The 21,273-nt window shown below is 50.7% G+C and overlaps 2 protein-coding genes across 5 annotated transcripts in view; both read left to right on the top strand.

The window, feature by feature from the left end:
* The window catches only part of GDPD5 (glycerophosphodiester phosphodiesterase domain containing 5), an 88,450-nt gene extending 86,060 nt beyond the window's left edge, over nucleotides 1-2,390 (top strand). For 3 of the 4 annotated variants that reach the window (XM_037131521.2, XM_037131518.2, XM_037131520.2), the window contains one exon: nucleotides 700-2,390. In XM_037131521.2, coding sequence (XP_036987416.2) covers nucleotides 700-848 — 149 coding nt within the window. In that variant the 3' untranslated portion in view covers nucleotides 849-2,390. The remainder of the gene's footprint in view (nucleotides 1-699) is intronic. The other variant, XM_037131522.2, reaches the window with a different exon arrangement.
* Nucleotides 2,391-3,889: 1,499 nt separating this feature from the next.
* KLHL35 (kelch like family member 35) lies at nucleotides 3,890-20,284 on the top strand. The gene is given in 16 exon segments (XM_053670731.1): nucleotides 3,890-3,910; nucleotides 11,284-11,347; nucleotides 13,828-14,047; nucleotides 14,049-14,084; nucleotides 14,086-14,211; nucleotides 14,213-14,378; nucleotides 14,380-14,539; nucleotides 14,542-14,679; nucleotides 15,840-16,020; nucleotides 17,338-17,342; nucleotides 17,675-17,749; nucleotides 17,752-17,792; nucleotides 18,352-18,537; nucleotides 20,014-20,176; nucleotides 20,179-20,215; nucleotides 20,217-20,284. Coding segments are annotated over 16 exon segments (1,686 nt in total). The 3' UTR covers nucleotide 20,284.
* Nucleotides 20,285-21,273: the final 989 nt, after the last annotated feature.

Raw genomic sequence — 21,273 nt, 5'->3', positions numbered from 1 at the left:
TCCGAGCGCAGGCTCTGAGGAGTCAGCCCCAGGCCTCGCCCCTGCCCACTCCAGGTTGATGAGAGGTCCTCCCCAGAGACCCTCAACCCCACTGAGGAACCCCCGTCCTCTCAGTGGGGTGCGCAGCTCCACTCAGCAGACCTTTCCTGTGCCTCTGCTATGTGTCCTAACTGTGCCAGGCCCTGGGGACACAGATGCCCAGACGTTACCCCTGTCCTTGCAGTGTTCCAGATGGTGAGGCCACAGACCGTGACAGCACAGGCTGTGACTGCGCAGGGGCAGCAGGGACTAGGGTGACGAGGGGAAGGTCCCACCCCAGCCAGGGGAGGGGGAATCAGGGAGGCTTTCAGGAGGCTGCAGTAACAGAGAGGAGAGGAACTGAGCCAGACTTTAAGGCAAGGAGATACTGATGGGGAGGTCACCCCCAGAAGAGGGGGTGCCAGGCCCTGTGGAGAGGAAACACACCGTGCCATGCTCGGGAGGGTGCAGGTGGTTTTCGGTGGCTAGAAGGAAGTGTTCCAGGAGAGAGTGGACACCAAGCAGGGCCCTGAACAACAAGCTCAACACCAAACCTGAACCCAGTGGTCTCGCCAGCCTCCAAGTGCCTGGCCAGGCGTCGCTGCAGACCGCCCTTCCCACAGTACCCCCAGGGAGCCCTCTCCCGCCTCCACTCACATTCTGCCTCCTCTGGCCCAGCAGAGATCAGCGACGGCATGGAGGTCTCCGACGAGCTCTCTGTGTGTTCCGACAACAGCTACGACACATACTCCAACAGCACCACCACCCCAGTGGACCCCCGGGGGACTGGCAGCCGTGCCAAGACCCTCACAGACCGGAGTGGCCGCTAGTTGAAGACCTGTCTTCCCAGGCTGGACCTAACGTGGAGACCAGGGAGCCCAAAAGAGCTGGCAGAAGCGTGTCTGGACTCGGAGTGCCCTGGGAGCTGGCTCCACGGCCTCCTCAGTGGCTCTAGCCCTCCTTGTCTGCCATGGCCTCTCCTGCCCCCTTGCCCCTGAGGCCCAGCTGGGCTAGGACTCCAGCCTCTCAGATGCCCCTGCAGGCCTGGGGATCCTTCTGCTGGGAACGGTGGGAACTGGGGCCCGGTCCTGCCGAGGTCCCCCCTTGCACCCCGATCTGGAAGCTCTGCTGGGCCGTGCCATACCCCCGTGGCAGGGGAGGGTGTGGATGCTCACGTGTTCGTGCTGTGAGGCGGCCAACTTCCCCGTGTTTCTCCTGCCTCGAGGACCTGGCGCTGGGCCTCTGCCCCCAGCAGCCCTCTCTTCACCTGAGTCTCAAAGCACAAGGAGGCTCAACTCAGGAGGAAAGCCGGCCACAGTGGTGCAGCTACGCCTCCTGACCAGGCTCCCGTTGCCACTGCACCCACCCTGGGAAAGGGCCCGAGCCACGTTCCCCAGGAGCAGCTGGAAATGGCCAGAAGAGCAGGCTCAGGGCTGCTCAACCCCGTGCCCGGGTGTCCAGCAGCCCAGGGCATCCACGGACTGACAGGACCTCGGTGGCCACCGGGCAGGGGCCCCCTGGGAAGAGTGGTCTGGGCGTGGTCAAGGGGTGGGCATGTGGCCGAGGAGGCCTGCAGTGGGGGGAGCCTGACGGACCTTGGCCAAGATGATTAAAGCTGCCCTCTCAGCATGTCATTTCTGAATGTCAGTGGGAGGGTGGGGACAGACCTTGCTGGGCTTGGGATTCAGTCTTGGCCCCATGATTTGAGGAGGAGCCATTTTCAGAAATGAGCAGCGAAGGGCAGCAGGTTCCTTAACGGCCCTGGGATGGGGGATATCTCCCCTGACTGCGGTGGGGAAGACTGTCTCGGGCAGGTGAGGTGGCCATCCAAGGCCACAGGGAACGGGTGGCGCCAGAACCCCACCCAGGCCCCCACCCTGGAGTGCGGGAGTGCCTTCTGTGACCGGCTGGGGACAGCGAGGCAGATGGGTAGGGGGCTGCGGGGCCCAGTGCAGGGGCGGGCAATGGGCTGAGGAGGTCCCCTCACAGCCACAGAGAGGCCTTCTGAGCTCCCTGGCCTGGGGAGTGACAGGCCAGGAGATGCCACTCCGCCCTGGTGGAGGTTGGGCTTGGACTTCTCAAGGCTTTGGACCTGACCAAAGTGGGCCCACCCCATTCCTGCACATTGGGGTGCCTGGGCTGAGAGCCCCAATGTAGCCCCTGGGACCACAGATGTCAGATGTCCCTTCCTGCCTTTTGGGCCTTGCACCTCTGCCCTCCATGAAGGGGGCGAGCAGTGGGGTTTGGGCAGGTCGGTAACTGCCACCTTTGTCCAAAGAGTCTGTGTGACCCTGGGTGTGTCTAGGGGGAAGGCAGGGGGCCGACCCCCAGCACCAGCCAGCATTGAATAAACAGGGTGCTTCCCGGGAGCCCGGGGACATGTCTCTTCTCCAAACAGGGGTCTTCTGCGTAGAGTTCTTGGGGTCTGAGTGATTCTGCCACCTTCTTGGAGGAAAGGAAAAGAAACCCCAGGCTAGGCTGGGCCCCCCACATTAACTTCTAGGACTGCCCCTCAGGAATGGTGAAGGATTCAGGGGTCAGCCCCCCACCTCTCCTTGGGCCGAAGGGAGTGTGAGTGAAACCTGGAGTGGCAGGGTCAGGAGTGGGGTTCACTGCCCCACCCAAAGTGCCTCAACAAGCTCCTCTCCAGCCTCCGGCAGGCCCACCAGGTGAGAATTTGACCTTTCATGCCAGCTCCTCCCAGTCCAGTCAGCACCCCTGGCCACAGTGTCCAGGGCTCCTGGCCAGACTTGGGCAACCCGAGACACCCTGGAGTTTCCAGAAGAGGGTAGAGCAGGCTGGGCAAGCTGTGCAGAACAGCCAGAGTCCCACCCCCACCAGAGCCCTGCTCTGTACCCCTCACCCCCAGTGCAGGGGCAGTCCCGCTTCCTCCCTGAACCCCCAGCTGGGCAGAGAGCTGGGCCTGTCTCCATGCCAGGTGAGCCCTAGCCCCTGGTCAACCCGGGCTCCTGCCCCTCGACCTGAGGAGTTACTACTGAGAACCCCACCTCCCTGATGTCTTCCCTGTGTCTGCACAGGACAGCCTAAGATGAGTCCCCTCCACTTCCCTGCCACCCCTGTAAACACTCCTCCCTCCCTCCCTTGGTCTCAGTGGCTGACGTCTCCTCAGGGCTGAGCTCACCCTCTACTCCCTCCAGGGCCGCCCCCTGCCCCGGCTATGAACTCTCAGCCTCTCCTCCCCAGGTACAGCTATGAAGATGCCTGAACCTAGAGGTCCAAGGCAGCCTTGGTGTAGGAGGACACTGTACTCGACCATGAAAACCAAAGACACACGTTAAGTATAGAGAACAATTACTCCTGTAAGAGAACTGAGGACTGAATGGCAGCTTCTGAAAACCAGAAAGAGACCGAGTAGAGGAGGCTGGGAAGCTGTGGAAGCCCTCCAGGAGCCGTGGGAATGCTCCCTGCTGGAGAAGCCATTGACCACCACTGTTTACACTCAGCTCCACTTTGACAGGGTGGGCAGAGCTCTGTTTGGAGGGCTCTGCAAGACTGCCTGGAGCCCTCCAACGAAAAGGAGAAAGCAGGAAAAGAGGATGTCACCACGTGCACCTGGCTTCCCTGTCAGGACCGCTAAGCCTGGCAGGCCAGTGACCCAGGCTCCATAAGCACCCAATCGGCTGCAACTAGCTTCCCCCAAACTACCAGGCACATAAAGGCACAGAAGCTGCTTCTACACAGGCTCACTCTCTGTACAACAGGAGAGAGACTGTATGAAGAACGGCGGGAGCCATGCGAGCTCTCCAGGAACCATGGGAATACTTTGAGGCTGGAGGCGCAAGTGAATACCATTGTCTACATCCCCTCCGCCTCCACAGGGTAACTGGGGCCTCAGTCCAGGCACTCGGGCATGCCTGCAAGGTTGCTGCAGGTGAGTTCCCAGACACACCACTGGAGCCCATGCTGGCTCCAAACGAAGGGAGCAAGCACACCCCGTAGGACGTTACTATGTGCACCTGGACTCCCATCCGGAGCCAGTGCCCAGTGTGCCCCAGGCACCCGCTCAGCCCCTCCCAGCCAGCCGAAGTCACCCGACAGTCCACACACAGCCTGCCTCTACATAAGGCCACTTTCTCAAGACTGGAAGAGACCGCTATTTTCCCTAATTCATTTGAACTCATACAGAAAGGAAAAAGAAGATGAAAAGATAGTATGTCTCTCAAATGAAGGAAAAAGAAAAATCCCCAGAGAAAAACTTGTATCAACCAGTGTTACGCTGGTAAATTTAATTTTAAAATAAAATTAAATAAAGAGAAAAACCTAAAGGAAATGGAGATAAATAATTTTCCTGAAGAAAAATTCAAAGCAACAGTCATAAGGATGCTCACCAAACTTGAGAATGAAATAGGGGAACTTATGGAGAACTTTAACAAAGAGTTAGAAAGTATAATAAATAACCAGGCAGAACTAAAGAATACAATGGCAGAGATGAAAAACCCATTAGGGGGAATCAACACAGATTATCTAACAGAGACGAAAAGGTAAGTGACCCTGAGGATAAACTAGTGGAAATCAACCAATCAGAAAGCAGAAAGAAAATGAGGGCTAGTTTAAGGGACCTCCAGGATAATACTAAGTGCTCAAACATTTACATTATAGAAATTCCAGAAGGAGAAAAGAACAGAAAATTTATTTAGAAAAAAATATTAAATACTAATGAATTCCTAATTAAATATTTATTTTAAATCTGGTTAACAAAACAGAAAAGAAACAGAAGCTTTATTTAGACAAATAACAGCAAAAAACCTTCCTAACCTGGGAAAGGAAACAGACACCCAGTTCCAGGAAGCACAGAGAATCCCAAACAACGTGCAGCCAAAGAGACCACACCAGGGCATGTTGTAATTAAATGGCAGAAGTGAAAGAATCAGGAGGAAAACAACAAGTTACATACAAGGGAAACAGCATAATGCCTTCAGCTGATTTATCAGCAGCAACTTCACTGGTCAGAAGGGAGTGGCAGGACCTCTTTGGAGTGCTGAAAGAAAGGAGCCTGCAACCCAGAATAATTTAAACAGCAAGGTTACCACTCAGAATCGAAGGAAAGAGGAACAGTTTCCTGACCAAGCAAAAACTAAAGGAGCAAATCACCATTAAACCAATTTTACAAGAAATGTTGAAGGGTCTTCTTTAAACAGAAAAGGAACGGCCATAACCAGAAATAAGAAAATATGAGAAAGGGAAAAAAATCCAACAGACAAAGGCAAATACTTAATAAATACAGTAAATCAGACATCTAAAAAGCTACTACAAAGGTCAAAAGAAAAGGTATCAAACTCAATTCTAACTACAATACATACTTAGGAGATACTCAACACAAAAAGATCTAAAAAATAACAACAAAAACATAAACCATGGAAGGGGTTGTAAGGGGTTGTAATGGAAGGGAAGCCATTGTAAAAATGTAGTCCTTATAAAATATACTTAAATTTAAATGCTTAAAATGTACTGCTATAGAGATAGAGTGATGTACGTAAACCTCATGGTAGCCACAAATCAAAAGCCTACAAAATATGCAAACAAGCAAGCAAGCAAGCAAGAAAAAACCCCAAAAAGGAATACAAACAAAATGCTCAAGTAAAAATGCAAACCACACAGAAGACACAAAAAAAGAAGAGGACTATAAAAACCACCATAAAACAATTTAAAAATGTCAATAAGTACATACATATCAATTACTTTAGAAGTAAATAGGATGGCTGAATGTATTAAAAACCATGATCCATCTATATGCTGCTTATGAGACTCAGTTCAAATCAAAAGACACATTCAGACTGAAAGTGAAATTAACAAGGAAACAATGGCTTTGCCCTGGCTGGTGTGGCTCAGTGGATAGAGTACTGGCTTGAGAACCAAGGGTCGTGGGCTCGATTCCCAGTCAGGGTACACGCCTGGGTTGTGGCCAGGCCCCCAGTTCAGGGCATGCGAGAGGCAATCACACATTGATGTTTCTCTCCCTCTCTTTCTCCCTCCCTTCCCTTCTCTCTAAAAAGTAAATAGAATCTTTTAAAAAAAGAAAGAAAGAAACAGTGGCCCTAAATGACAATTAGGCCAGATGGAATTAGTATTTTTTTAAACATTTCACCCAAAAGTAGCAAAATATATATTGTTTTCGAGTACACAGGACAGACCACATGTTAGGCCACAAAACAAGTATCAAAAAATTTAAGAAGATTGAAATCGTATAAAGCACCTCCTCTGATCACAATAGGATGAACTGGAAATCAATACAAGAAGAAAAATGAAAAACACACAAATGTGTGGAGGCTAAGTAACATACTACTAAACAATGACGGGATTAGCAATGAGATCAAGGAGTAAGTGAAAAGATGCTGTGAGATAAATGAAAATGAAAATGAAAATGAAAATACTAATACAATAACCCCAAATCTATGAGGCATAGACAAAGCAGTCCTAATGGGGAAATTCATAGCAATAAAGTCCTACCTCAAGAAACAAGAAAAATCTCAAATAAACAATAAACCTTACACCTAAAAGAATTAGGAAAAAAACAAGCAAAGCCCAAAGCCCAAGGAAAGGAAATAATGAAGATCAGAATGAAAATACAAACAATAGAGACTAAAAATAGCAACAAAAAAAATCAATGAAATCAAGAACTGGTTCTTTAAAATATAATCAAAATTAATAAGGCTTTAGCCAGACTCATCAAGAAAATAGAGAGAGAGGGCCCAAATAACTAAAATCAGAAGTGAAAGAGAAGTAACAACAGACACCATAGAAATAGAAAAGAGTATAAGAACATACTACAAACAATTATATGCCAACAAATTAGACAGCCAGAAGAAAAGACAAGTTTCTAGAAACATACAATCTTCCAAGACTGAATGAGGAAGAAGCAGAAAATCTGAATAGACCATAACTATTAATGAAATAGATGCAGTAATCAAAAACTCCCCCAAAATAAAATTCCTGTACCAGATGGTTTCATAGGTAAAGTTTACCAAACATTCAACTAAGAACACCAATCCTCAAACAATTACGAAAAACTGAAGAGGAGGGAAAGCTCCCAAATTCATTTTATGAGGCCAGCATTACCCTGGTACCAATACTAGAAAAAGACAATACAGAGAAATAAAACTACAGGCCAATATCCTTAATAAAAATCCTCAACAAAATATTAGCAGACCACATTCAGCAATACAGTAAAAGGATCATACCCCTTGATGGAATGGAATTTATTCCTGGGATGCAATGCTAGTTCAATATTAGGAAATCAATGAACATGATATACTACATAAACAAACCAAAGGACAAAAATCACATGATAATATCAACAGATGCAGAAAAAGCATTTGATAAAGTCCAACATCTACTTTTCTTTTTTTTTTTAAGATTGTATTTATTTATTTTTCAGAGAGAGGAGGAGGGAAGAAGAAAGAGAGGGAGGAACATCAATCAGCTGCCTCTTAAATATCCCCAAATAGAGACCCAGCCTGCAACCCAAGGTGCCCTGTCTGGGAATCAAACCGATGACCTTTCAGTTCACAGGCTGGTGCTCAATCTACTGAGCCACACCAGCCAGGGCCAACTAATTTTTATAAAAACTCTCAGCAAAATGCAAATAGAGGAAACATACCTCAACATAGTAAAAGGCATATATGACAAACCCACAATGAAAATCATGCTCTTTAAGATCAGGAACAAGATAAAGATGTCCACTTTCACCAGTTTTATTCAACACAGTAGTGGAAGTCCTAGCCACAGCAGTTAGACAATCAAAATAAATAAAAGGCATCGGAAATGGAAAGGAAGAAATAAAACTCTCATTAGTTGCAGATGACATTATACTATATAAAGAAAACCCTAAAGATTCTACCAAAAAGTTACTAAAACTAATAAATAAATTCATAAAGTAGATGGATACAAAATAAATATTCAGAAATGGTCTGCGTTTTTATACACCAATAATGAACTATTTGAAAGAGAAATTAAGAAAACAGTGACATTTGCAATTGCATCAAACAGAATAAAACACCTAGGAATAAATTTAACCAAAAAGGTGTGAAAGACCTATACTCTGAAAACTATAAGACACTGAAGAAAAAAACTGAAGAACACAAATAAATGGAAGGATACACCTTGCTCATGAATGGGAAGGTTAACATGGTAAAATATCCATACTCTGCAAAGCAATCTACAGATTCAGTGCAATCCCTATCAAAATACTAAAGACATTTTACACAGAACTGAACAAATAATCCTAAAATGTATACAGAACTACAAAAGACGCTGAACAGCCAAAGAAATCTTGAGAAAAAAGAACAAAATTAGAGGTATCATGATGCTTGATATAAACTATACTAGAAGGCTACAGTAATCAAAACAGCATGGTACTGGCATGTAAACAGGCATACAAATCAATGAAACAGAATAGAGTCCAGAAATAAAACCACACCTGTATGGTCATTTATCTACGACAAGGAGGCCAGACTATACAGTAGGGTAAAGACAAATGGTGTTGAGAACACTGAACAGATATACGGCAAAAAATTAAATTGGACCACTTTTTCACACCATATAGAAAAGTTAACTCAAAGTAGATTAAAGTCTTAAGTTACTGTAAGGCCTAAAACCATAAAATACATAGAACACAGGCAGTAAACTCTTTGACATAACTCTTAGCAATATCTTTTTGGATATGTCTCCTCAGGCAAGGGCAACAAAAGGAAAAATAAATGAATGGGACTCTATCAAATTAAAAAATTTTTGCATAGCAAAGGAAACCATCAACAAAACAAAAAGACAACCTACTGAATGGGAGATGATCTTCCCAAATGATACATTCCATAAGGTCCTAATATCCAAAATATACAAGGAATGCATACAACTTTAACACCAAAAAAAATCAGATTTTAAATATGGGCAGAGAACCTGAGTAAACATTTCTCTGAAAAAGGACACACAGATGCCCAGCTGTCATTTGAAAAGATGCTCATCATCACTAATAATCAGGGAAATGCAAATTAAAACCATACTGCTGTGGGGGGAGGAGGGTGGGTAAAGCTGGAAGCAGGTATGGGGGGACAAATGGTAAAGGAAAAAATACAAAAGAATTTATAAATAAATAAATTAAAGAACTGATAGCCCAGGTGGTGTAGCTCAGTGGATTGAGTGCTGGCCTACAAACCAAAGGGTTGCTGGTTCAATTCCCAGTCAGGGCACATGCCTGGGTTGTGAGCCAAGCCCCCAGAAGGGGTCACACAAGAGGCGACCACACACTGATGTTTCTCTCCTTCTGTTTCTCTTTCCCTTCCCCGCTCTCTAAAATTAAATAAATAAAATCTTAAAAAACAAAAGAACTGATAAAATATTTTTAAAATCACACAATGAGATATCACCTCGCACCTGTCAGAATGGCCATGCTCAATAAACAACAAATATAAGTGTTGGCCGGGATGTGAAGAAAGGGGACCCTTATTCACTGCTGGGAGGCTTTTAAATTAGTGCAGGTGCTACGTGAAACAGTATGGAGGGTCCGCAAAAAATTAAAAATAGAGCTGCCATACGACCCAGCGAATCCATTTCTGGGTATTTATCCAAAGAAAACAAAAACACTGATTTGAAAGGATATATGCACTCCTGTGTTCATTGTAGTGTTCGCAGTAATAACCAAGAAAACAGCCTAAGTGTCCATTATAGGTGAATGGATATGAAAGATGTGATACACATACACACACACACACAATGGAATATTATCCAGCAATTAAAAGAATAAAGTTTGCATTTAAAGCAACATGGATGGATTATGCTAAGTGAAATAAGTCAGACAAAGAAAAATACCTTATAATTTCCCTTATATGTGGAATCTTGAAAACGTCAAACAAATAAATAAACAAAACAAAACAGAAACATACTCAAAGATATAGAGAACAAGCTGATGGTTGCCAATGAGTTGAGGGGTAAAGGATGGGAATAAAGACTAAATAAATAGTTTGTAAAAAGTGCCTGAATCTCTCACATCAACAAAGAGCAATACGCACCATCCTATTTTTCGGCAGAAGGGGGATACACCGTTCTCTGAACGGGGTGCACGGAACACTCCATGCCCAGGCCTCAGGACACGCACCTGGCCACCGTGACAGAAACCCCTCCCATCACAGCTCCTTGCACAGACTGGGCCTGCCTGAGCCTGGCCAGGGCGGGCTCCTGCAGCACCCCGGCCTCCATCACTCCTCATGGCACAAGGCTTTCCTTCAGACAGAGCAGGCATCTGGATTATTTCTCCTCTCGTGGTAAAAGGCCAGGGCCAGGGGAGGGGCTAGCCAAGGGCTGTGGGGCAACGGCCAGGAACAGGCCGCTGGGGCCCCAGGCCCAATGGGGCTCTTGTCAAGGCAACTGCCTCCCAAGATGCTGTCCTCTTCCATGAGGCCAAATCTCCTGACCCACCCCAAGAAGACCAGGCCCAGGGCCTTGTGTAGAGGCAACAAATGATCTGGCGCCAGTTTATGGAGTTGCTTCCTTCTGGCTCCAGGAGGCCAGGCCAGCCCAGAGCTGCCTCGTTCTCTCTGCCCCAGCTGGGCTTGTCCAGACCACTGTGCCAGTCCTGCTATGCCCTCCTCCAAGTTGGGTCCACTGTTGAGTGAAAACCTCCTCAACTCGTACCATACCACAGAGAACCCCGGGCTGTCACACACGCCACATGGTCCACAGACACAGACCCCTGACCTGTGCACACACTGTCCACAGAGACACAGCCCTGTCACACACAGAAATGAGCAGCCACAGAGGCACAGAGAGGGACACACCAGGCATATATACAGCTGCACAGTCCCACAGTGACATCTGCTACAAGCAGGAGCACGGACACAACACAGTTACACAGGGGTGGGAGGGAAACCCAGACCTCCAAGCCAGGCAGCCACATTCTTAGTCGCACAGCAGCCACAAGGCTACGCTCACCCCGATGCCACGCAGCTCCCGAGTCCCACGAACCCCCACACTCCCACACAGGCACTCCGGAACACCTGAATGCTCACGACTGCCAGCTCGCACACCATCTCCTAGCAGAGGCACTCGCCTCCACCACCACCCTCACACGTGTGCACCATCCCAGAGCAGAGCCAGGACCAAGTCACCCCAGCCCAGGCACGCAGACCTTGGAGCCACACAGAGTCAATCCCATTCTTACTCCCGCCTTTGTCTTCCTGCAGCTGAACCTGAGCCACAGTCCAAGCAGAGCGGCAGGGACACTGGAGCCCAGGCTGCCAGGGGTTCTGATGGAAGGACAGACAAGAGTGGTCCCGGCAAGAGCAGCAGCTGCAGGGCACCTGGGAGAGGGCGTGGCCAGGTAACTGCATAGAACGCTGGGCTTCCCCAGCTGTGTGGTGTCTACAAATCTAAGCATGTTTGTGTGAGTGGATATGAAAAAGAGTCAGGGTGGCATGTCAACTTTTAGGGGCTGGGTCCCTCACTCTGCATCAGAACCTATGGCTTGAGATGCCCAGACTCTTGGCTGGAATGAGAGAATGGTGGATCAGGCCCTGCCTGGAATCCCGACCTTCCGTGTCCCAACTGGGCATCCTGCCACCCCCAGAATGGGAGTCCCCAGGGTGGAAACCATTTCCGATGTCCCCGCGTGTCCATAGTGCCAGAGCAGTAGACTGCTGCAGAACGAATAAAAAAGTACTGGTGTGCCCCCCAGGAGAGGACGCCGGCACTCCCTCAGACAGCCCCTTGTGCCTGGGGACATCTCTGCAGGGAAAAGTCCCTCCTCATGCTGATGAGACCTACTCTCTCAGCTCGGTGTGCCTGCTTTCTCTGTTCAGGGAGAATGGAATGGAACCAGCACACTCGGCTAACCTCTCTCACATCCCTCAGCTGCACCTTGGTCCAGCTGCACCTTGGGACATGCCCCCCATCTAGCCAATGTGGCTGAGCTCCTAGGTACTGAGAGTCTGGAGCCAGGTGTGGGCCCGAACCCTCTACTTGGGCAAAGCTGACTTCCCAGGGCCTTGCCCACCAGAGAGCTCATTTACTATGATTTTGAGGCAGGGGATCCACCCCCAGTATGATGTATGACCCAGGCATAAGCAGTCAAAGGCAGGCTGAAGTGGGCAAATCCGATCTCCAGGGCAGAGCAAGTACCTGGGATCAGGAGAATGAAGGGAGAGGCAAGGGGCAGAGGCCAGAGCTATGACCCCCTTGAGTAAGTTAGCACATAAAGGAGTGAGCTCCCTGTCCTTGGAGGTGTGCAAGCAGAGGCTGTATGTTCATAATGGGCAAAACATGACTGGCCCAGCCCACCCTTCAGTCTGTAGAGTGCCTTCATGAACACCCCTCCTGTGATCCTCACAGCAGCCTCTGAAAGGCAGGTTCCCTCTGTGTCCTTGTTTCCACAGGACAAACTTAAAAAAGAAGAGGGTGCAGCTGTAAAGAAAACTTTTCAGGGTTGCAAGGATCAACAGTACATACAAAAAAGCAACTAAGTGTTCATCCTTCCTCTTAAGTAAAAGCAAGGTGAAGAACACTGTTGAGTGTGTACTATGCACGTAGCACTTTTCACGATTCCATTTAAGAGTCACAAAGTGACGGCAACCCTGTGAAATAGGCACTGTGACCCCTTTTCAAATTAGGAAACTGAAGGGGAGTGAGCTGCACAGGTCACACGGGGACTGGATGCTGAGGCTGGAGCAGTCCTTGGAGCCCATCTCCACTTCTCCACTGTGGTTTTTTGGAACAGAGGGGCCCACTCTCCCCTTAGCCTGGGCTCCAACCTCATGCTCTCCTTCCCCTGGGCCCTTGCACGGGCTGTTTTCTCAGCTGCAGACATCCTTCCTCTTCTGGAAAATTCTACCTAGCCTCAGTCTGAAGGTCCCCTCCTCAGGGGCACCTTCCCTGGCTCTCCCCTCCCAGCTCAGTGCCCCTTCTAAGAGGTCCCCTAATACTCTGTACTCCTCATGGGACCCCACCCCAAGCTATGAGCTCCTGGAGAGCAGGAACCATGACTGCCTTACTCACTGCCTGGCACAGAAAAGGCTCTCCATCCATACTTGTTTAATAGTCACTTACTTGCCTCGAACAGGTATTGAGCATGTGCTATGGGCCAGAGACTGTGTGTTGGGGGAGGGGCCAGCAGTCAACGAAACAACCCGGTTTGGTCAGTGGGGAGCATCTACAGAAGACGGGCAGGAGACAGGGTGGGGTGAGAGAGGAAGGCAGCGTTATGCCCCTCCGCACACACTGGGTGTCTATGAGATCACCTGAACTCCCTGACCAAAGGCTCCAGCTCCTATGAGGTACCCTTCCCTACACAGATATTTTGTACAGGCTCCAGTAGCCTCTCAGCCCAGCCCCTTCAGTCCCTGGGAGAGGTCAAGACTCCCTGGAGTTGGCAGCAACATGGCACTGCTGCGTCCCTTGTGGGAGTCCCTAAACACTGTGTACACTCCTTTTTCTTTTCTTTTTTGTCTACATTTTTGAAACCATTCGTTTATTAGACTCTCCTCAAACTAACCCCATTGAAAGCGTGCCAGCTGTCTCGTGTCAATACTAATAGGAAACAGCGTTCGCAAATTGGAGAAGCAATATGGCTGAAGTGGGAGAGAAGGTGCTATAGCTAAGGCAGCGCCTAACCCCTCAGGCAGGCAGGGACTACTTGGTCCTGGTAAGGACCATTAGGAACCTGGGTGGGAGAGTGGAAGGAAGAGCAACTGAATGAGTGAATTAAAAGCACACTACTTACTTTCACTCCTGCCTGCGATGAGGGACCTCTTGCCCTCTCCCCAGCCAGTGGATTTTCCGACGCTATTTGTGTTCTCTACCCAACAGGATGCCAGAGGGCCCCCTTGCTGGAGGAGTCAGAACCAGGCACTGAGGCGCCGTGCCCTGGGTCCTGCCACACGCAGCGCGTGCTGCAGACGCTCAACGCCTACCGTTGGAGTGGCACCCTCAGGGACATAATGTTGCGCGCTGGTGGCCGCGACTATCCATGGCATCAAGCCGCCCTTGGAGCCTGCAGCGCCTATTTCCGCAGCCTGGCGGCTAGAGGGTGGTCCGGCCGTGGTGCCCATGGTGCCCCAGATGCCGGGCGCTGGGCATGGTGCTCAATTACTCGTACGGCGCGGGCGTGCGGCTGCATGCCGAGGACCAGGAGGCCGCTGTGCTGGAACTGGCCCAACCGCTGGGCGTGGGGGGCCTGCGCGAGGCCTGCGCCCTTCCTCAAGGACGGCCTGCGAGCCGCCGACAGCCTGGCGCAGCGCCGCGTGGCCGCGGCCTTCTCACTCCCCTCTCTGGCCGAGCGCCGCAGCCTCTTGCTGCGCTAGGCCCTCACCGAAGTGGTGCGCCACGTGGACTTCCCGGAGCTGGGAAGTGAGGCCACTTCCCAGTGAGGTGGCTGCGCTGCTGGCCCATCCGGCGCTGAGCGTGGCACGCGAAGAGGCCACGTTCCAGGCGGCCTTGCGGTGGGTGCGTCACGACGCACTGGGCAGACGCGGGCAGCTGCGGCGCCTGCCAGAGCACGTGCGCCTGCCCCTGCTGGCGCCGACTACTTCCTGCAGAAGGTGGAGGCTAACGAGCTGCTGCAGGCTTGCAATGAGTGCCGCCTGCTGCTGCTGCTCGAGGCCGGCACCTGCTTCAACCTGGGTTGAGAGGCCAGTGCGCTGTGTACGCGGCCACGAAGATATGCCAACCCCCAATTCCCCAAGCTCCCAGGCTTCTGTTGTTCTTGCTTTCTTCAACCACTCACTCATCCCTTCGTCATTCTTTAGTCCTATCTCTTGAATGAAATCCATTCATTCATTCAACAAACATTTCATAAACTTGGTGTTGGGCATTCTGCCCTTCAGGAGTTAACAGCCACTAGGAAGATTCAGAGATCTCACACCTTATGTGATTTTCCTCTTGCCCATTCATTCATAATTTTGAACTCTCTCTTTGTATATATAGGTCTTGTACTGTCCCTCTGGGACTCAAGGGGGATTTGAAAACACCCTGTAGGTTCTGGTACCTCAGACTAGTAAGGGATTGTGTTCTAGGCAGCGCCTGGAACACTGTACTGGGAGACTTTGGGTGTGGTCTCCCTTATCCTCCCAGGGACAGTAGACAAGGGGGGTCTTCTGTTTTTCGCCGTGTCTCCAATACTAAGCACAGCACCTGGCACAAAGAAGATGCCCAATATCTGTCATAGGAATTAGGTAGGAAGCTAGTGGCTAAAGGGTTTGGAGATTCCGGTGGGATCAGAAGCCCGAGGGCACCAGTTGCGGGGGAAAGGGTGTGTAGCCTGGTTCAGTGGAATTGGTGACTAGAGTGTGGGTTAGGAGATGGTTATAGGAGGGTGGCCGCAGAATTAGGGCAGATGTCAGAAAGGGTGAGGACAATGGGCTAGTGTCAGACAGATCTGGGCTTGCGTGGCCTTGGGCAAGCCAGTCTGGTAGCCTGCTTCCTCCTCTGTGAAAGGAGTCCTGCCTGACAGGACTGCCCTAAAGATTGAACCAGCTGAAAAGCATCTGAGATCTTGCTTCCCAACAACGTTGTTAGTTTGGCTGAAAGAAACTCATAAAACATGACTAAACCAGGTGATTTTTCTAGGTAAGATTAAGGACTTGGTCAAGATTGTTTTTCTGTAGCATAAACATCGGTAGAATGGGGTAAGGACTAGTGACCTTCATCCCATCAATAGCCAGAGGGAAAGTTGGAAGTGACAGAGTCCAGCACAGGGATTAGGAGGGGACAGCAGGGCCTGAGAGGGCAGTAGGACCCTACAGTGTGGTCAGTGAGAGGGTAAGAGAGGACCAAAACTTGGGTGTGGACCAATGGATGTTGGACTTACCCCCATGCCAGGCTCATGGTCCTAGCTGAAGTGATCGTGGTCATTGGCGATTGTGACCGAAAGGGGCTCCTGAAGTTGCCCTTCACTGATGCCTACCACCCAGGGAGCCAGCGCTGGACCCCACTGCCCAGCCTGCCTGGCTACGTGCGTTCAGTGTTCACCGCCTGTACTCTCCGCAATGACATTTGCCTCAGGTGAGAACAGGGCTGCACGGGGAGCCCCACAGGATTGGCTCATCGCCCCCTAGCACCGCCTCTTCATTATTCCCTCCACCTGGGAGGCGGGGGTGGAGGTTTTTTTGCATAACCTAGTAATTGACTGAAATGGTATGTAGTCCTGCAGAGCCAATCACTGGTGTGACTCCACCCTCTATTCAGTAAAGTCTGCTTCAATTCATATTAGTATTAATCACTTATTTTTAACCTACTATGTGCCAGGCACTATGCTAAGCAGCTTACTTTAATTACTTAATTCTCTCTACAACCCCACTTCACATATGAGAAGACAGGCTCAGAGAAATTATGAATTACTCCCCGGTCACAAAACTGACAAAGCTAGGAGGCGCTGTGATACCAACAGATGGTGTCCTCCCGGCGATTCAGGCCCTAGAGACTAGAGAATAAAACACAGTCCCTGCTCACTTGGAGTCTCCTGAGAGGGGGAAACAGACCACTTTATCACAAGGCAGAATTTGACGGGAACTCTCAAGAGTCCCCAGATGAGCTGAATTCCCACTCAGGGGGTCTGGCCCACCTTGGAGGCAACAGCACAGGCAAAGGCATGAAGGCAGGAGTGTGCAGCAAGGAGCCCTGGGCACTCAGGGCTCTGAAGTACAGGCTGAGTTTATCTGGGAGAGGAGGGGAAGCCACTGCAGGTGAGGCAGGAAAGGGAGTCTGGAGTCAGATCAGGGAGGCTTTGAGTCCAGGCCTGGGTAGACTGCACTCCGGTTCCTGGGAAGGGGGAAGAGCTGAAGAATGAGACAGGAAGGCCTCAGGGACCATCCAGGCCACACTGTGTCACTTGACAGCTTAACCAAGGCCACGATGGGGCCTCTGCTAGGTGCCGCTGGAAATACACTGAGGCAAGGGCAACAGAGCAGAGATGTGACTCAGGCTGAGGGGTGCAGTCAGGACTGTCCATGGGGCCACTACTCCTGAGAGGTGAGTCCCTGGTCAGGAACCCCAATGCAGCCAGGCCGAGGGAGGGAGAGACCACAGTCTGCACCCCCAGGGCCTGGCTCCATGGAGTGGGCTGTTTTTGTCACTGGCACAAGTGTCGGGCAGGTGGGGCTGGAAGCTCTGGTTCTCATCAGTGTGCCGGCAGTGAAAACCCATGCCATCTTCAGCAGGTCGTTCCCGGTCTGTCTTATGCCTCATCTGAGTTTCCCATCTGTGAACTAGGTACAGTTATCCCAACACTTCATGAAGGGAAGAGAACAGACATGAAGTCACGAAGGTGAAGGCAGAAGTGAGACAGAATTACTGGGTCACCCTGTACCCTTCCCATCCCAGTGCAGGTGGCCCTGCTTTCTCTGCCCGGCGCATTCCTGATGTTTGCCTTGGGCACCTGTTGTACTCTTACCTTCGGTGGAGTTCTAAAGTGCCCCCCCGCCCCCGCTTCCCTCGGCGCAGAGCCTGGTGCTCCACCGCAAGGCACCCAGTGAAGATGACTTCCTTCCCTCTGAATCTCACAGGCCTCTCCCCTCAAGAGTCTGTGCCCACTGTCCTAACTCAGACCTTCCCACCACTCGTTAAAAGCACATTCTCTGGGTTACAGGCTCAGGAGGAAGTCCTTCTTCTTAATCCTTCCTTTGGATTCCGGGGGCAGCGGCTGCTTCTCTCTCCCCAGGAGGCCACATCAGCAGCCATGATGAGTGGATGTTCAGCTCCCATCTGCACACCTGGGTCAAGGCGGCCTTCCTGCACAGGGCAGGTGGGGGCACAGGATGGCGGCCTTGCAGGGGCAGGTAGGGACAGGCAGCAGCTGCTGCCTAGGGGCCCGAGGTTCAGGTCTGTGGATGGACCCTCTGGTTCCTTCTGTCTTGTAAGAAGGGATCTGAGGCCTCAAAAAAGAAAAGGACTTGCCCAAGGTCACATCGTAAGGCTAATGCTGCACGTAATAGTACAGCCTGGGGGTTGAGGATGTGGGCTCCGGGGTCAAACAGCATAGGTTTGAATTTTGACTCTGCCACTTAAGACCAAAAAAATCTCCACAAAATGCTGCCAGTTATCTTTGTAAGCTACACCCCCAACTCAGAAATGCAAATGTAAGTGCTGCTTAGACTCATTTAAGGCAAACCCTTAATCACTAGCTATCATTAAGCATGAGCTTGGTGCCAAGTATTTTAAAGATCAACTCCATACTCGGTACCCATTCTGGAAACCCATCTCACCACCCCAGCTAATGAGAGGAAATCCACTGGGGGGGTCAGTGACTGGGTAGTGGCAGTGGTGGGATTCACCCTGGCTGGGTCCAGCCCTTGTGCTGGGGTCGGGCAGCTTCTGGGGGCTTGTCCTCACACTAAGCTGTTCTCAATGGGCGGCTTCGATGGCCGGCAGCGCCTGCACAGCGTGAAGTGCTATGACCCCTTCACCACCACCCAGGCGGCCGCAGCTCCACTCCCAGAGGCCGTGAGCTGGGCAGTGGTGGCCTCCGCCGCCCGGCTCTCCGTGATCGGGGGTGCTGGCCGGGACTGTGTCAGCAGAGACAAGGTGGGCGTGGAGAAGGCACTGGAGGCCTGGAGGCCTGCCGTGTGTTGGAGCTCTCCTGTCCTCGTCCATTTTCCCAATCTCATCCACAGCCCTAAGGAGTAAGCCCCACGTTAGGCGCAAGGAAGAGTTCAGACGTAACCCCAGGGTCACACGGTGGTTCAGCAGCAGAGCCAGGCCAGATGTTTGGGCTGGTGCCGTACAGTGTCATAGATTAAAAATTATGTGAGGGCAAAAGTGGGATTAGTTAAATGTTTTTTTGGCTATTCAAAAAAAATACACTCGTTATTGAAAATTTAGAAAGCACAGAGAAACAGAAAAATCACCCATAATTTTTACACCTAAGGAACTGCTATTAATATTTTTGTACATTGCCTCCAGGCTTCCTCTGAATTGACTTTTGCTTTTCTGTCTTAGTTTTGCATTCCTACTGTTAGTAAAAGTTTGCATTCTGTTTTAAAAATGTTTTTTAATTTTTACGTACTGATTTGAGAGAGAAAGAGGAGGGGAGAGAGCAAAAAATCAGTTTTTGTCTGGGGATCGAACCTGCAACCTCGGCGTGTTGGAACCGCACGAACGACCCGAGCCGCCTGGACAAGGCTGCATTCTGCTTTGTATCTTTTATCAGTAGAAACACTTTGCCCTTGCTTAGCAACTCTTCACGGCCATCATTCCAGCAGCGGTGTAATGGCCACTGGGTGGATGAACTACAGTCTACCAACCCAATTTTCTGTTGAATATTTAGGCGTTTTGTGAATAAAAATTAATCTTCATAATGGCAGCTCTCTCCCTCCCCTGACAGCCGCTTGGGCTGGTGGTCCTGGGACCCAAATCTTTCCAAACCAGGGTCACTCACCCTCCCTCCCCCCGACCCCTTCTCCCCTGGCCGAGCTGCCCCGTTAGCACCCACGCAGCGCTGACTGGTTTTAGGCCCCTCTGGGGGTCTCTAGATACACAGCTGAAGCAGAGTAAAGGTGAGCAGGCAGGCCCAGGTGTGGGGCCTCAGGAACTGTGAGAGGTGTCTTATTAAACACCTGCAGGACCGGGAGGTGTGTAGACGGCTATAGCAATGTGAGTGCAAGACACCACAGCTGGATTTTCATCAGGACCGGGAAGAGGGACGAGGGTGGACTGACTGTGTACAGGCAGGAACTCATCTCCACACGGGGCCTGCTCCAAGGCCCCTCTGCAGCACTGATGGGACACCTCCCTCTCCTGAAATGAAGACCTCTCTTTGTACCTTGAAAGATGAGGATGCTCTCAACACAGGCAGTCCAGGGGTAGGAGACAGAAGGTGGAACTAGATGTGAGGGCAAGGACCGTGGGTTTTCTCTACCCTCCCGAGCACTGTCTCAGGCCTGGCAGACAGAGGCAAATTCTGTGCTGAAGCAGCCGTGCTGACTGAGGGAGGTGGGCGTGCATGGGCAGCAGGGCAGGTGGGGGATGAGCTTCACCACCGCCAAACCCCCGGCCCTTCAGTTGCAGTGCTTTGACCCCCAGGAGGACCGGTGGAGCCTGCGGTCACCAGCGTCCTCACAGCGGTGTCTGGAGGCCATCCCCCTTGAGGACACCATCTACGTGGTGGGGGGCCTTCTGGGCACCATGTTTGCCTATGGCCCTGGTACAGACATCTGGGGGGAGGCAGGGTCTTCATCTTTGACCCCAGCAGTGGGCAGGTGGAAGCCCAGCCTGCTGCGCTGCACCAGCTCGCACCGCTGCGTCACTATCATCTGGAACCTGAGCGGGTGACTCGGACTGGGACCGCCTGAGCCGGGGGCGGGGGGTGGGGTGGAGAGAGGAGGAAGAACTCAGCCTCACGGCTCTGCTTTCCTCACAGTACCTCCATGTAGACAGCCGCGGGCCCGGTCACTCCCTTTCTTGTAGAGATGAAGCCTCGCTCCAAGGCTGGCTCTGTGCTCCAGCTCAAGCCTGCTCTGCTTGGAGAAGTGCCTGCTCCTGGCTCTGACTCTTTACAAAGCACCTTCCTGTGGTACCTCATTTACCTTCACAATAGCAGTGTGGACATCATTTTTAAAATTATGAAGTATTTCATGCATGACATATGTTTATATATTTGTACAGTTTGAGCATAATAAAACATGTGTGTCCTGACCACCCGGCCTAAGAAGCAGAACGTGACGAATGCCGCTGTAAGCTCCCCTGTCTATGCCCAGACCCATCCACTTCCCACAGTCCTCCTGGTGGCCATCACTGTCCTTCAGTTTGACATTATCGACACTTGTAACTTTCAGCAAGCTAATTATTAATATCTGCTACTTTACAAAGAAGGAACTGCTTTGAAAAGACAAGGGGCATCGGCAAGGCCACACTGAGAGCCCACGACGGGAGCTTCAGGATCAGTGAGGCACTTCGGTCAGGGCGGCTCTTTCTTTCCTTTTTTTTTTTTTCCTCCTGCTTTTGCTATTTTTTAAGCATTTTTAAATTTAATTATTGTTCAAGTACAGTTTTCTGTCTTTTACTCCCATCCCAGCCCACCCCCCGCATCCCCCACCTCCCTCCCATTTCCCTCCCCCTTAGTTTTTGTCCATGTGTCCTTTATAATTGTTCCTGTGAATCCTTCCTTTTCCCCTGAAATTCTCTCCCCTCTGGTCCCTGTCTTTCTAAACAGCCCCTGAGAGTCAAACACGGAGCGGGGACAGACAGAGGCATAGGCTTGCAAGTAAGCAAACGTGTAGAAGGACCAGCAACGACGGCACAGCGGCACTGTGAAACCCCAGG

Source organism: Artibeus jamaicensis, unplaced genomic scaffold, assembly GCF_021234435.1.
Source record: "Artibeus jamaicensis isolate MK-2021 breed Jamaican fruit bat unplaced genomic scaffold, CSHL_Jam_final contig_64, whole genome shotgun sequence".
NCBI classification, from domain to species: domain Eukaryota; kingdom Metazoa; phylum Chordata; class Mammalia; order Chiroptera; family Phyllostomidae; genus Artibeus; species Artibeus jamaicensis.
The sequence above is the reverse complement of the archived record's forward strand: the minus strand, read 5'-3'. Positions and strand labels throughout refer to the sequence as shown.